We start from the raw sequence: 15,282 nt of genomic DNA on the forward strand, positions 1-15,282 counted from the left end.
GGAAGGACAATATGTATGTCACTCTATATTATTCTGGGTAAGAACGTTGGCTAAATGTCTAAATGTAAAAAAAAAAAATGATGTATAAAAATTAGATATTATGAGATATATGTTTAATATATTGAACATTTTTTGGATATTATATTATATACAATGTATTTATGTATAATATATAATTTATTTTTAGTATAATATATTAATATAGGCTTTTATTATTTGCATTTCATAGGACATTATATATATATATATACATACCCCATCTGTAATCAAAATCCTGCCAAATAAACCAAATTTGATGTTAACTCTCATACCATCAAGCATCTGTGGTGTTGATCCATGACCTAAAGCCCATGTGGTACTGATAAGCAATTCCTCATTGGCAAGCAGTTAAGACAAGCCAGCTTTTCATCTTTATTTCTTAAGTTAGTTTCTTATTTTTCATCCCTCACCCCACAGGAAGTCTCTTCAGGCTGTGTATTGTGCCCTGCGCTCTGGCTCGCTCCCTGCCGAGGGCCCAATCTCGCTACGCAATGAGGAGACTTGTTATCAAAGCCTCCCCCTGCTGGTCGCCTTTATGAGCGCCCTTTTAAAGGCTACTCAAAAGCACGGAAAAGTGCACTTATATGAATTTATTTGGAATGGGGAAGAGAAACTAGATTGGCCCTGTGTACAGAATCCCATTTACGGTGCATCGAGTTAATGAAGAGTCACGAGATTTAAGACCCGTCTCAGTGGATTTCCCAGAGTTACTTGGCCACAGCAAAACATCTGCTTCCTGTATGGGAATGGGACTAATTCTGTCCCCCCACACACACATACACACACCCTCGGGCTTACCCTGCACTCTTAGGGCTCTTGCTTTCTTTTCACAAGGCCGTCCAATCATAATAAACTTTGGAAAGTCCACTAATGAGATTCAGGGCAGCCCTGGAGATCTGCCTCCCAGTGCATGCCTGAGCACCTACATTGTGTTTTTCCACACGGGGAACAAAGAGAACATTACACTCTTGCAGGAGAGATCTCTCTTGCTCAGAAAGGACAGGCTCTAACTACTGAGCCTCCCATGGGTCAAGCCTCAAGAGACCCAGAGACAAAGTTGTGTGTGCGTCAATACTACTCGCCAAAAAAGAAAAAAGAAAAGGTGAACTTGTTCACTATGTGCTGTGCATTAATACGGCTTTTCCTGCCAAAGACCATCCTGAAGACGTTTTTTTCTTCCAAAGAAGTGTAATGTATACATCTATGGTCAGGTCCCAAGACTTCTTCACCGGCATGACTCTAGCGCAAAGTTTGCAAATTGATTTTGAGATATCCATTGGCTCACTTTCAAGGTTTTAAAACAAAAAATATTTTCAATAGTGCGACGTGACATTTTTCTTATCATAACGCCGGTTCGAATCCCACTGGGAACGGTGCGAGTAGAACTGGAGGGGTTAACCATGCAATAACTTGCTATAGAATTCATCGAAAAGTTCAAAGCTTCAGTATTTTCATGTGATATCAATTCGACACCAAATTAGTTTTTTATGAAAATGTCAGCCAAAATCAAACACTGTAATAGGCTCAACAAATTAACAATAGGCTGAATAGGTATTTGATGCAAAGGCATAAGCAACAGTGGAAGTCTGAATTACAATTTAGTTGTATTTGATTACAGTGTTTTCTAAAGTAATGTTGATGCTTTATTGTTCTTGTCGTCACAAACCATGTTTATCTTCACAGCAAGGGAACCCGAACCCCTATATGTCTGGATTGTATGTATGTATGTACACTAGTGACCAAAAGTGATGTCTGGATGGGAAATCTGGGGATTTGTTTTTAATGACTGTACAAGTTTGATTAAACCGTCAAAATAGGAGGAGAATATTTAACAGTTTTAAATATTTTAAATATGAGGGAAGAACAAATCACTAAACTTGGTTATGGTATTTATTTGACAAAATTATTTAGCAAAAATAAAAAGGTCAAAATAGAGCTACGGGTTTTATTTTACTATAAAAAAACAAAAAGCATACATTGACTACAACATAATCAGTTATTCATATTTTGTTGGTTCTCTCTTGTTTTTGCATGTTCATATTTTTCTTTGTGACACCCTGGCCAAAAAATATGTCAGCACAATTTGGCGTTTCATCACAAATAAAACTATTGACTCCAAGCGCAACTAGGCAATATGCTTATAAAATCTTTAACACATTTAAAATAATTTGAATAAAGGGTGAAGATGTCGATTTTCCCAGACCGGATGTCACCTTTGGCCACTACTGTATACAGACTTTACTGCTTAGCGTAAAAGTTTATGCTCATAATGCACATAAATTCAGTAATCTAACTGAGAGCAAAACTTTTACCCTTCGCTTTGAAGAAAAATGAAATAAACAATATTCAAGCACTGTTAGTATCATGACACATTGTGATCTTAATCATTGTCCACTGTTTTTGTTTCTAGAAGCATTTTTGTTGCAACAATAAATTGCTCTGGAACAACGTAAAAAAAAAAAACTGTCCCGTCTCCACCCCCACTGCTCCCGCCCCCCTCTTCATGACGGCGTTTAAACGACCCCTGAATCCAAACCAGGCCTACATTATCCAGGCCTGTCCTCCAGGCCTGTTGTTTATTCCTTCTTGAAGGCACTTGATTAATAACCAAGATATCGGTCTGATTTGCAACTCCTGAGGGGCGACTGAGGGCGGGCGTCAACACTCTGGACCAAGGTCTGAAATTTCTTTGCCCCTCCTGTAAAAGTATATAGGACATATGAGCTTCAGGGTTGATACTTGTGGAGACAATTAGGCTCATTTCCCACAGGCATCTCTGACTACAACCATGAGTTTTCCATTACTTCTCATGAATGGCTTTGGTAAATCAAGCATTACTTTGAAATTAATTTTTGATTAATCTGATCATGTTTACAATTTAAATCTCCAATTATACAGTATGTTTATATAAAACTGAATTAATGCGTGACCACTTCAGTCTGTTTATAGAATGAAAGCCTCTGATATAAGTTGGCTCTTTTTAGTGAATCAAAACCATACAACACGACCAGTGTATTCTGATTGCGAAGGAATGATTCTTATAATTCAGTTCTTTTTAGTCAATAGTCAAGTCAAGTCACCTTTAATTTAACGCTTTTTACAATACAGATTGTTTCAAAGCAGCTTTACAGTGATAACAGGAAATGAATGCAACAAAGATTGTTTTGGCTGTACAGCAGCTCTAGAAGAAAGTCATTGTCTTAAGTAAGTTCAGCATTGATTCATTTCCGTTGTAAAAATAAATTATAAGATATTCGCAATAATAAATACATATAAATAGTGCTGTCAAATCGATTAATCGCATCAAACATAAAAGTTTGTAAATATATACACAAACTTTTATGTTTGACGCAATTAATTGCTTTTTCCTTAAAAGTTCTAAAAGATAACTGTTAAGGAAACAAAATGACAAGGAATCATAACGGAAATCCAAATTTCTTTATGATTCCCATCTCTATTACTGAACTGACTGTTCATATATTGGCAACAGTTGTACATAAACTTATTATTCAATTCACTCTTAGAGGATCAACACACTTGCAGTACTGGACTTGCATGTTGTTGTCACAAATTACTTTCTTTTGCACTTTAAAGCATCTGATTAAAGTGAAGTTCTTCATAGCTGCATTTTTCGTGTGCAAGTGTAGGCTACCACTTGTAAGAAGGATTTCCTATAAAAGACGAAATAAGAAGTCCTCTTTCCAGTGCTCCAGCTGGGACTCATTACAAACACAGTGCTAATTCATCCCAGTGCCCAAGGTTTGACACTGTTGGCCATGCCCAGCAGGTTCTGAGGTGGGATCAGAGGTCCTGACCTGTCCTTTGCCCTCCAAAAGACCCCCTTGCCTCTATGCTCTTGGTAACAGCAACACTGTTGATTCAATTAGAACTGGAGGAACGTAGCAAGACCCTGGACAAAAGGTTCAGCGCAATGAGGACTGTTCATGGAAGAGCCAGCAAGGCAAAAGGACCTTCTATCAGACATCCATCACTGCACAAATGCACAAATGTTCCATCACCATGGAGAAGCCAAATGGGATGACGGGGAAGAAGAGGTGGGGTGAAGATGGACAAAGAAGACATTCTTTTATTATTATTTTTTTCTTAAGGAGGGATCCTACTGGACCCCAGCAGTGTGACACAGAGTGAATCAGCTGAGAAGGTTGAGTGACTGCCAATGAAGGGATTTCCACTGACACAGCATTTCATTAGGTAAACAGTGAAGGATAAGCAAGAGTAATAGTCCGAGGGTCGTGCGCTTCGTTTTTCTATACTGTGCACCGCTGAAAAGACTTTAAACTTTGTAATTAGTCAGAGAATATGATTTGTCTATAAGCAAAATGAAATCCATTTAACTCATTTTCTCATTTTGCATGCAATTAAGTGTAAGTTGACTATATAAAAAGAACTTAAAAGTAGCGAAAGATGCCTTCCCAGCTAACAAAAATATGTTCTAAGAACGTTTTACTTACATTCCCATTAAGTTGTGAAAACGTTATTTCTGATTGTTCTCAGAACAATCTAAACAAACAGTTTTTTAAATATTTTAAAAACATTTTTTATGGTTGTGTGAACATTAACCAGGTCTACACCAGACACAAGCAGTGCGATGCGAAGCAACAAAAGCAAACAGAACTCATTATAATCAGTGATGCTGTTGACAAATAATGCGGTGACAAATTCCCGACTAGAAATTGATGGGACAAATGGATTTGGAACCTGGGTGTGCTCTTTGATATCAATCTTTCATTTGAACGTCACGTGTCTAGTATCTGTAAAACCGCATTTTTACATCTTAAAAATATATCTAAATTACGCCATATGCTCTCATTGACAAATGCGGAACAATAGTTCATACGTTCATGACCTCAAGGCTAGATTATTGTAATGCTCTACTGGGTGGTTGCCCTGCACGCTTAATAAACAAACTACAGCTAGTTCAAAACGCAGCAGCTCGAGTTCTTACCAGAACCAGGAAGTGTATGACCATATTAACCCTGTTCTGTCAACACTGCATTGGCTGCCTATTAAACATCGCATACATTTTTAAATATTGTTGATTACTTACAAAGCACTAAATGGTTTAGCTCCGCAGTACTTGAGCGAGCTCTTAACGCATTATAGTCCTTCACGTCTATTACAATCTCAAAATTCCGGCCAGTTGATAATACCTAGAATATCAAAATCGACTGCTGGCGGTAGATCCTTTTCGAGGGTTTCCCGCAGCCTGCCGGATCCAGGCCGTATCCAGATCTGACGAAGGACCTTCGCCTGGACATGATGACAACGCAGTGCTGAAGTGCCAACTAGTCTCTCCCCTGTGAAGGATCCCTTTACCACTCTACAGATAAAGCGTTGTCGGGAAAATTCGTTTCGTGTACCTACCCCGAAGTGATAAAATCAAATAAAATTCTGTATCAAAATTTATAAGGAAAGACCAGTATTTTGATTAGGCTTGGTTTGTCGGGAATTACAAACCTGCGCACATATATTTAAACGCACATAACTATAGAACCAATTCTTAATGCTCATGTGAACGCCATCAGCGTTTCTCACAGGTTCGCGTTTAATGTCTGTGTAGAGAGAATAGTGTCGTCTTAGCGGCCCCTAATTTAATAACTAATGATCGTTGCGACGCAATCGAATCAATCAAAACTAACTTTAGCTGGAAAATAACTATATTAAAGAACCGATATAAAGCCAAAACTATCTCTGTTACCTTAAATTATACGCTTATCTCTGTAAAGCTGCTTTGAAACAATCTACATTGTTAAAAGCGCTATATAAATGAAGATGACTTGACTTGACTTGACTTGGAACGCTAGCTTTCCAGTGGATTGCCTCGTCAAGCTGTTGTGCCACGACGCAACAACTGTCACAACTGGCATAGACAGTGAAAAGCAAACATTCCATTTTATCATTTAGCAAACATTATGGAAAAGTTACTTTTGAATGTTCTTGGAACGTTCTGAAACAATAACATTTAAAGGGGCTATAGAATTCAGAAACCCTTGTTATTAGCGACACGGGTGGCCGTTAAGTGAACTGCAGCCAGCAACTTACTGCTCGTGCGCACACTCATAACGTACAAAAGACTGAAGTAATTGAAGGCCCCAATATACTTTTATATCGTTTTTCATTGAAAAAAGTCTGTTCAAGTTTGAAAAGATGTATTTTCAGTGCTTTGACTGCCGAATTTTGGTCACCAAGGTATAAAACAGAAGATCATCGAGCAGACTGTAAGCCTGTTGCATTGTTCTGATCTGTATCAAAATAATTATGACATCCATTATACTAAATACTGATTAAATGTGTTCATAAATCTCATTAAATCTTGTACCAGTGCAGTAAACATTAGATCTTCATCACTTCAAACCATGTTCATAATGAACTGCGATGCACAGACTTCAGGTCGTGTCTTTCCTGGCCCCAGAGTAACTCTCAAATCCTCTTGATATCCCTCTACGCTACACTCCCCCCCTCATTTAATCAAGCAGAGGAATTACCAGGGGAAGTGATTAGGTACAGGTCTTTAGTTTTTTCTCTTTCTTTTTAAAAGCGTAATCCTTTCAGCATAGTAAAAGGAAAAACTCCACAGATATCCCGGCATTGTGCCCCACTTTCTCTCTCTTTTACAAAGAGGCTGCTGCATGGTTCTCTTTTGAAATGAGAGTGGCAAATTAAAAGTTATTGTTTGCCACTTTTAAAAGCATTTTCTTTCCCCACCCACCCTTCAACCCCTGGTCCACGTCTGGGATTTGTCCTGCTGAACATCTTGGCAATTTATGTAGAAGACAAAAGGGTAAAGGTTGTTACCCATTTTTCCTGTCAATCAAGATGTTAAACAGTGCTCTGATGGCCTGACTTTATGACATTATAAAAAGATTCTCAGCTGCTCTAGTAAAATACGGCTTTTGAACCGAACAATAAACACTTTATTTTATTTTATTTTTAGCAAGCAAGTGTCCAGCATGCAAACTCCAAAACTATCCTTTGTACAACTGTGAAATGTACACTACCAAAAACTTTGGACACATATGAATAAATAATATGAAAGTTTTTGTTTTTATTATTATTAATTTACTTAATAAGATGTTCAGTTGCTAAGTGAATCCCAGTACTGTTTAAAAACAACCCTTTGTACATTTGTAACACGTACACTATAGCAAGTTTGGACACACTTGAATGTGTCCAATATAAATATTTTTTTCTCTTTTCATTATTATTATTATTTTTAAATGTTTAAAATCTTTAAATTTAATTTTTGATTCTTAAATATTTAATTGTATTATTTGATTTTATTTTGTATTTCTTTTTAGCAGCTAACAAGTATATAGCATGTGAATTCCAGTACTGGTTAAAAACCATCCTTTGCAACTGTACACAGTGTACAATATATATGAATATATTATCAGAATGGGAACTCCAATATCATCTCACTTTGAAGAACTTCAAATATATTCCTGATTTGCATAATACTTTTGGTCAGTACATAATTCCCTTAATTATTTCATAGGTTCGAGCCTTTTACATTATTTTAAATATCCAAAAAAAGAAAAGAAAAAAATAATCCATCTAAACATTTATTTGGTCATGTACACCAGTATAAATCTTAACAAAATATAATATACCACCTTACTGGAAAAAAAAAAAAACACCTTAAAGATCACACTGTTTTTTGATTGACACCGCTGATCTTACAATGTTTCACAATTCCACCACAGCACATTTAATAAGGTTTAATGAGCAGGCTTGTTAAGCCATCAGAGTAAGTCGTACACTTAAAGCAGTGGAGTGTTATGGTGGGATTTTGTGTTCCTCTCGCTGCATTCACAGACCAGCTGCAGCTCGTCTCAGTGGCTCGAGTTCCCATAGTTCCATTAATCCCCCAGCAGCACTTGAGGAGCACACACACACACACACACACACAGGAGGCAGAGAGGAGTGGGTGGGTTGTATTGTCCTAGTCTAGTTTATCATTTATATGCTCTTCTGTGAGATATTAATGCAAGTTAGCCAAAGAAATGCAGAACAGCTTTTTCAGCAGGCATTTCAAAAGCAGTATCACATACATCTGTTCATCCTTACAGAGGATCTGCCTTCCATCAGGCACTGACTATATATATACAATAGGCAACATTTGAAGTGGATCAAAACCTTTCATTAAAGTTATACATGAATTTTGAACAATACCCATTCTTGTCTTAGGACGACTTTGATTCACTTTTTTGATCCACTTCAAATGTTGACTACTGTATATAGCATTTTTATATATCGATTTTTAAGCCAAGCCCTTCATTTAAAAAGTACTCTCTTCACTGTAATACAGTACTGAAAAAAATGTTTTGGCCTGCATTACAACAATAAGAATTTGGGGGGAAATATGCTTTATTTTATTTTTTTAAACAAATAAATTAAAGTGTATTTACTTTAAATTAATTAATTAATTTAAAATTAATAATTTAAATTAATTTTTAATGGTCTTAAAACAGACTTCATTTATGCAACAGATAATTTTCTATATAGTTTAACTTATATTTATGTAATTTATTATTTTTATCCTGTTTTGTCCTTTAATTTTGGGGTGAAATCAGTGTTATTGTAGTTTTATTAATATTTTGAATTCGCTTTTATTTTTATATTTTTAGTTTTCATGTTAATTTTAGTGCGTTTGTCTTTTTTATTGTTAATAATGCTATTTAGATTTAATTATTTATTTTTTTTGTAGTTTTTATCAATAATTTTAGTGCTTCAACAAACTAATGAAATGGTTTTAATAGTTTTAGTAAACGATAATAATCCTGGGTGAAATATGATCCAGATATTATTTGACAGTTTTTTACTTTTTATCTTACGATCAAGATTACGGAGCCTCACACAAGACATGCAGACAAAAAAATACACATCGTGGCCACAAATCAGGAATTCATTCCCACGACTTATTAATTCGTCCCCTCGTTTTGATTGAACTAAAACAAGGGAACGAATTATTATATTGTGTGCACAATTTACTTAAAACAAGGAAATGAATAGTGAACATGCTGACGTAGTAAGTCTTAGGACGTAATTGTTAATTTGTGGCCACAATATACATATTTTTTTCTCTGCATGTCATGTGTAGGGCTCCGTCAAAACCTATAATGCAAAAATACTCCAGAGAGCAAGTCCATGCTAAACCGCTAAAAGTAAAGTGAAGTGAAGATGTGTATGTGCTGGATGTTTGTTTGAATGTGCTGTGGGACAGAAGGTGTGTTTGAAGTTGTCCTGCAGACTCTCTTCCACTAACCCTTTCATGACATGGCAGGAGAAGTGAGACAGCTGGCGCTCAAGCTGAGGGCGTTTATTTACCTCCACCGGCAGCAAAGGAAAAGCGCTCCACAAAAGAGGGCTCATGAATGGGCTCTCACTGGGGAAGCCTTCCTAAAGTTCTTTATGTGGGTCTTCCATTTAAGCACGGCACTTTTTGTTTGTTTCTTATAACAGCAGAAGCTTTTGGGACATATAACCGAGAGCGCGTGACCTTACACACTAGGACTGACAGGAAAAGAGGGAAAAATGCAAACAAGCTGTAAAATAACAGTCTGGCATTCATAAACAGAAAAAAGAGCATTAGTTGTGTTTTGTGTTTCTGAGATATTGACATACGGGATAGTTATGCATTGACGTAACAGAGTCTTGTGACTTGCATGTTTTTCTTCGATGATTCTTCTGCAACATGCCTGTCATCTATAGATTCTTTGTTTCTATGCTGAATTCATCTTTAGTATTTGAGTTCCTACTTCCATAGAAACCTTTTCTCTCAAATATATATCAAAACAATTGTTCAAGATATTTAAACAGTTTAAAAATCTATTTAATCTGTGCTAAGATCATCTGAAATGTTGTCTAATATGTTCTAGTACTTTTTCTACAGTTTCTGTGATAGTATTTTCTAAGAAAATTTCTAAGTCATTTTCTTTACTATTATTTAAATGCCACATTGGTGGATTGAAGCATAAATCTCTTTTGAAAGTGAAAAAAAAAAAAAATGTTTTGAGTAACTTTTGGGTAGTGCTAAGAAACAAAATACATATCAGATATTAGGGTGTCAGACAAATGGATGTATGTTTATTATTATATTGCATTCATTCTTTTTGGACATTTATTAAAATCCGTCATTCATTCAAAAAGCACTTTTTTTTATCCTTCATTTATTTGAATGCTTATAAATTCATCCAGAATTGTGCAGTAAATAAACAAGGACGGTACACAGAAAACTGTACCGACTTTTAAACACAAAACTTGGGTTAACTGAAGTACCAGCTGTAGAGTTCTCAGATTAACTTAAGTGCAAGAAACTTGGACAAGATCATTCAAATGAAACTTTTATGATGAAATATTTTTGAGCTTTCACACTAGATGACATTCATCTGACTGACAAAGGTTGCCCTCTTCTGGTGAAATCAAAAATCTGTTTTTTGTTTTTACTTCACCAGTAAGATATAACTGTTACATTCCCAAACATTAAACATATTTCTAAACTAAAAAGAGCAGTTTTTCTTCAAATAAATAATCAGATGTGTCATTACTAAATAACAGATTTAGATCACCGTATGAAGAAATAATTTACATTTACAATAAAACAGTAGAAAAGCATCTATACATCTATCATTTTTACATCTAAGTTTTTTAATGTCTTATCAAACCAAAGTAAAATGGCCAAAATATGTTAAGTGACCTGAATCTGATATACAGTATAATGTGTAATAATTCAGAAGTTACAAAATGTCACATTTATGAAAATACGCTTCCATGATTATCTGTTTCAGTAATTTAGTTTGCATTAAGAAGTGTTGAAGTATTCAGAATATTTCCAAACATGTCAAGACTGTATTTAAAGTGAAAAAAATATGTATAGAAATGCGTGGGAACTGTCTCACTGAAATATAACTTGAAACTGCTTTATATCAAAAATAATGTTGTAAACATGTAGAATCTATGTTCATCTAATTCACACTGACAAAGTTTTAAATGAAGAAACATTCGTGTTCATGGCTCATTAGTCCATCCTAGAGTTTCTGAATTACAACTTGGAATTTACCTATAAAGAACAGAAAAATGATTTACAAAGGCAGTGAAGACAGTTGCAGTCTCAATAACAGTGTCAAGTCACACTTTATCAGTGGATACACTTGTCATTAAAGAACCATTCAAATAGTACAACCAAATGTATTATAATTATTTATCTGTTTGTTTAATCATTCATATATTTAGTTACTAAGAGTTAAAATGGTGAGGAATATATAAGGTTGATTATAAGGTTAGCATAGACTTACATGATGGCATTACAGAGACCTCTGCGGTCACTACACCCTCCAAGCCCAGGTTAGAGAGAGCGCCCCGAATCATCCCACAGGAAAAGGCCAAGTACTGCAGAGAGGACGTATATAGATCTATTTATATTTCACTTCTTATGGTTTAAAATTATAGACAAAATAAAATAAATGTCAGAAGAAAATGATATAGTATGAATGTGCCTAAATATCATTCTCACTTTTGGGGCCTCCTCAAGGTATTGCTTTCCACTGGATAACTGAGTAAGTAGTGAAAATTTATTATCCTGCAAGACATATGTGCCCTAGAACAAAGCCAGAGAAAAGAAATTACAATAATGCTTCATGTGTTGCCACGTATTAAAATGCCCCTATTATGCTATGTTAAATGTTACCAATTTTGTTTTGGAGTCTCCTACAATAGGTTAACAACCTTTCAAGGTCAAAAAACACTTTGATTTTCTCATAATATACATTGCAGCATCACCTCTTTTCTCACAGTGAAACGGCTTGATAAAGAATTAGTTCTCTCTAAACCCCGTGTTTTGGAGAGTCTACTCTGCTCCGATTGGTCAGATGGCTCAGTCTGTTGTGATTGGTCTAATCTACTCTGATTGGTCAGATGGCTCAGTCTGTTGTGATTGGTCTACTCTGCTCCGATTGGTCAGATGGCTCAGTCTGTTGTGATTGGTCTACTCTGCTCCGATTGGTCAGATGGCTCAGTCTGTTGTGATTGGTCTAATCTACTCTGATTGGTCAGATGGCTCAGTCTGTTGTGATTGGTCTACTCTGCTCCGATTGGTCAGATGGCCCGGTCTGTTGTGATTGGTCTACTCTGCTCTGATTGGTCAGATGGCTCAGTCTGTTGTGATTGGTCTACTCTGCTCCGATTGGTCAGATGGCCCGGTCTGTTGTGATTGGTCTACTCTGCTCCGATTGGTCAGATGGCCCGGTCTGTTGTGATTGGTCTACTCTGCTCTGATTGGTCAGATGGCTCAGTCTGTTGTGATTGGTCTAATCTACTCTGATTGGTCAGATGGCCCGGTCTGTTGTGATTGGTCTACTCTGCTCTGATTGGTCAGATGGCCCGGTCTGTTGTGATTGGTCTACTCTACTCTGATTGGTCAGATGGCTCAGTCTGTTGTGATTGGTCTACTCTGCTCTGATTGGTCAGATGGCTCAGTCTGTTGTGATTGGTCTACTCTGCTCTGATTGGTCAGATGGCTCAGTCTGTTGTGATTGGTCTACTCTGCTCCGATTGGTCAGATGGCTCGGTCTGTTGTGATTGGTCTAATCTACTCCGATTGGTCAGATGGCTCGGTCTGTTGTGATTGGTCTACTCTGCTCCGATTGGTCAGATGGCCCGGTCTGTTGTGATTGGTCTACTCTGCTCCGATTGGTCAGATGGCCCGGTCTGTTGTGATTGGTCTACTCTGCTCTGATTGGTCAGATGGCTCAGTCTCTTGTGATTGGTCTACTCTGCTCTGATTGGTCAGATGGCTCAGTCTGTTGTGATTGGTCTACTCTGCTCTGATTGGTCAGATGGCTCAGTCTGTTGTGATTGGTCTATCACTCACAACGTGTGTCAGAAACAAAACGCCCATTACCATATCTGAATTTCAGCTCTTCCTCAACACTTGATACAGTGATACGAACAGTAATGATGAAGTCGGTGTTACTGTATCAATTCGAGCCTGAATCCTCATCTTTTAGATGTCCATGCAAAGTGAATTTGCTTTGGCAGCATTAAAAAACAGCATCTTCTCCACATGTTGACGGCACAAACCAAACCCTTTCAGGCCTCAGCTAGAACTACAGTGTTTGAGGGAGGAGCAACGTACTGTAGCATTGTTTACAGGCAGCCAATGAAGACCATAGGCTGGCATTATGCAAATTTGTTACAAAACTACATAGGTTTGTGCAGGAAGTAAGACTGGAATTACTGACGACTTGTTTCAGGCAGTTCAGAATCAATACTTTCTTTTTAGAGACAGTGACTCCCCTTATCATGCTCTTTGCAGCTTTGCAGACCTTTTATCTTCACAAACAGCTTTATTACACACTACATGAAAGGTAATATCATAATAGGGGCACTTTAAATACATAATTGAACCTTCAGACCTGATGGTTAGTCCTCAAGTTGTCGATTTGTTTTTTGAAGACGGTGCTCCAGAAGTCTTTACAGAGGAACTTCATAACGTCCAGGTCATCTTTGAAACTGGGGCAGTCTTTTGTAAACCTTCTCAAAAACATATGCAAAATCATCATTAGATTTATAAACTCTGGATTAAATAATAATAATAATAATACAATGTAGTAGTGCATATAAAAACAATGTGGGTTGCACTTTATTTTACAATATGTGCACTTACGTGTACTTACCTAAGAAAGTACTGGGTAAACATGGGTTACGGTTAGGTTTATGGATTGGTTCAGGGTTAGTACCTAGTTATTGCACTATAATAAGTACATAATATGTACATGGGGAACAGGACAGAAAATAAAGTGCTACCACTATGTGTATAACATACACAACTCTGTACATCAGAATACCGGTACCTTTCAATCAGTCCTTGTCCAACTCTGAAGCCCATTGCCTCTAGAGTAGATACACACGTCACTCTCTCCTTAACAAAGCAAATCAGAGCATGACACAAATACAAAAGACAAAATTCTATAACAAATCATCATTAAAGCAAAGGAAAAAAATATGATATGTGCAGTCTGGACATTTTGTAGACTGCAATGTAAGATGGTACCCTATCAATGTCCTCCCGGGTCGCATGCTCCTTGTACACGTGAGAAACAATCTCCATGTGGAGGAATTCAAACAGAGCGTCATCTGCCATATCTGAAAGAGAACATCCATGGAAAGTTCCTCAAACACCTGGAAACACTGGAAAAACAGCCATTTCTGGGTTTAACCCATTAAACCCATTAGTAAAAATAAGATTAAACTAAATAAATAAATAAATAAATAGATCAAATACACAAATAATACATCTACTGTAACAGAACAGTACTATAGTGAGTAGAAAAAACTACTATAAAATAGATTTAACATATTAGTTATATACATTTTTAGTAAGTTATAAACTTGTATACAACGTTATACATTAGACCTTTACAGAAGCTGTCTTCAATGCATGTGTTGTTTATGTGAATTAAATTATGTATGTCATCAATACCGATGTCTGCAAGCTTACTGCTAAAAGGCTGCTTTATACATAAAGCTAAAAATCCTAAAAATGCATAAAATGCTCATAATCTGTATGATTGAGGTAAAGACAGCTGCTCAGCTAATGTTACTGCACCTCAACAATAGAGCTGTAAACGTGCTCAACCTATTGACGATAAATATGATATGGCATTAACATAAACACGTTTTAAAGTACTTACTCATTGCACGTATCTTCAGTAATCAAATAAAAATACATTTATGAAAAACACCCCCAGATGCACAAAATCCGTCTTCAGTTCTTCAGTATAGTATCGCTGATACTGACAACCAATACTGCCACCTGCTGTTATGGAGAACAGCGATCCGACATCCGCGCTCACTCATTTAACCCATACTGTCTATGATTTAACCTAGTCCATCATATTACAATTTAATACTAGCTCACAATATTAACGTTTCAATGTATTTTTCATTAAATAAATGCAGCCTTGGTGAGCATAAGAGACTTCTTTCAAAAACATAAAGACATCGTAATGAACAGCGTATATATATATATATATATATATATATATATATATATATATATATATATATATATATATATATATATATATTAGCATTTACCTATTTATTTAATAAATAGATCTTATAATATATCATTTAAAGCAACCTGATGATACATTTGTTACATATTATCTATTAGTTTATTATATAACTAATAAATAATATATAACAAATGTATCATTAGGT

At 36.2% G+C, this 15,282-nt stretch overlaps 1 protein-coding gene across 2 annotated transcripts; it reads right to left on the minus strand.

Annotated features, from left to right (window-relative positions):
• Positions 1 to 10,124: 10,124 nt before the first annotated feature.
• trappc6bl (trafficking protein particle complex subunit 6B, like) lies at positions 10,125 to 14,857 on the minus strand. 2 transcript variants are annotated; one of them, XM_084125305.1, is made up of 7 exons: positions 14,751 to 14,857; positions 14,111 to 14,202; positions 13,911 to 13,978; positions 13,473 to 13,590; positions 11,573 to 11,656; positions 11,355 to 11,448; positions 10,125 to 11,119 (listed from the first exon to the last, which is right to left on the minus strand). In XM_084125305.1, exons 1-7 carry the CDS (start codon positions 14,752 to 14,754, stop codon positions 11,088 to 11,090), a joined length of 492 nt encoding a protein of 163 aa, XP_083981431.1. In that variant the 5' UTR covers positions 14,755 to 14,857; the 3' UTR covers positions 10,125 to 11,087. The 2 variants fall into 2 exon arrangements, with proteins under 2 accessions (XP_083981431.1, XP_083981432.1); XM_084125306.1 differs by having other exon boundaries at positions 14,111 to 14,247; positions 14,751 to 14,854.
• Between the last annotated feature and the right edge of the window lie 425 nt (positions 14,858 to 15,282).

The sequence above is a fragment of the Abramis brama genome (genome assembly GCF_963993115.1).
Source record: "Abramis brama genome assembly, chromosome: 10".
Lineage (NCBI taxonomy): Eukaryota > Metazoa > Chordata > Actinopteri > Cypriniformes > Leuciscidae > Abramis > Abramis brama.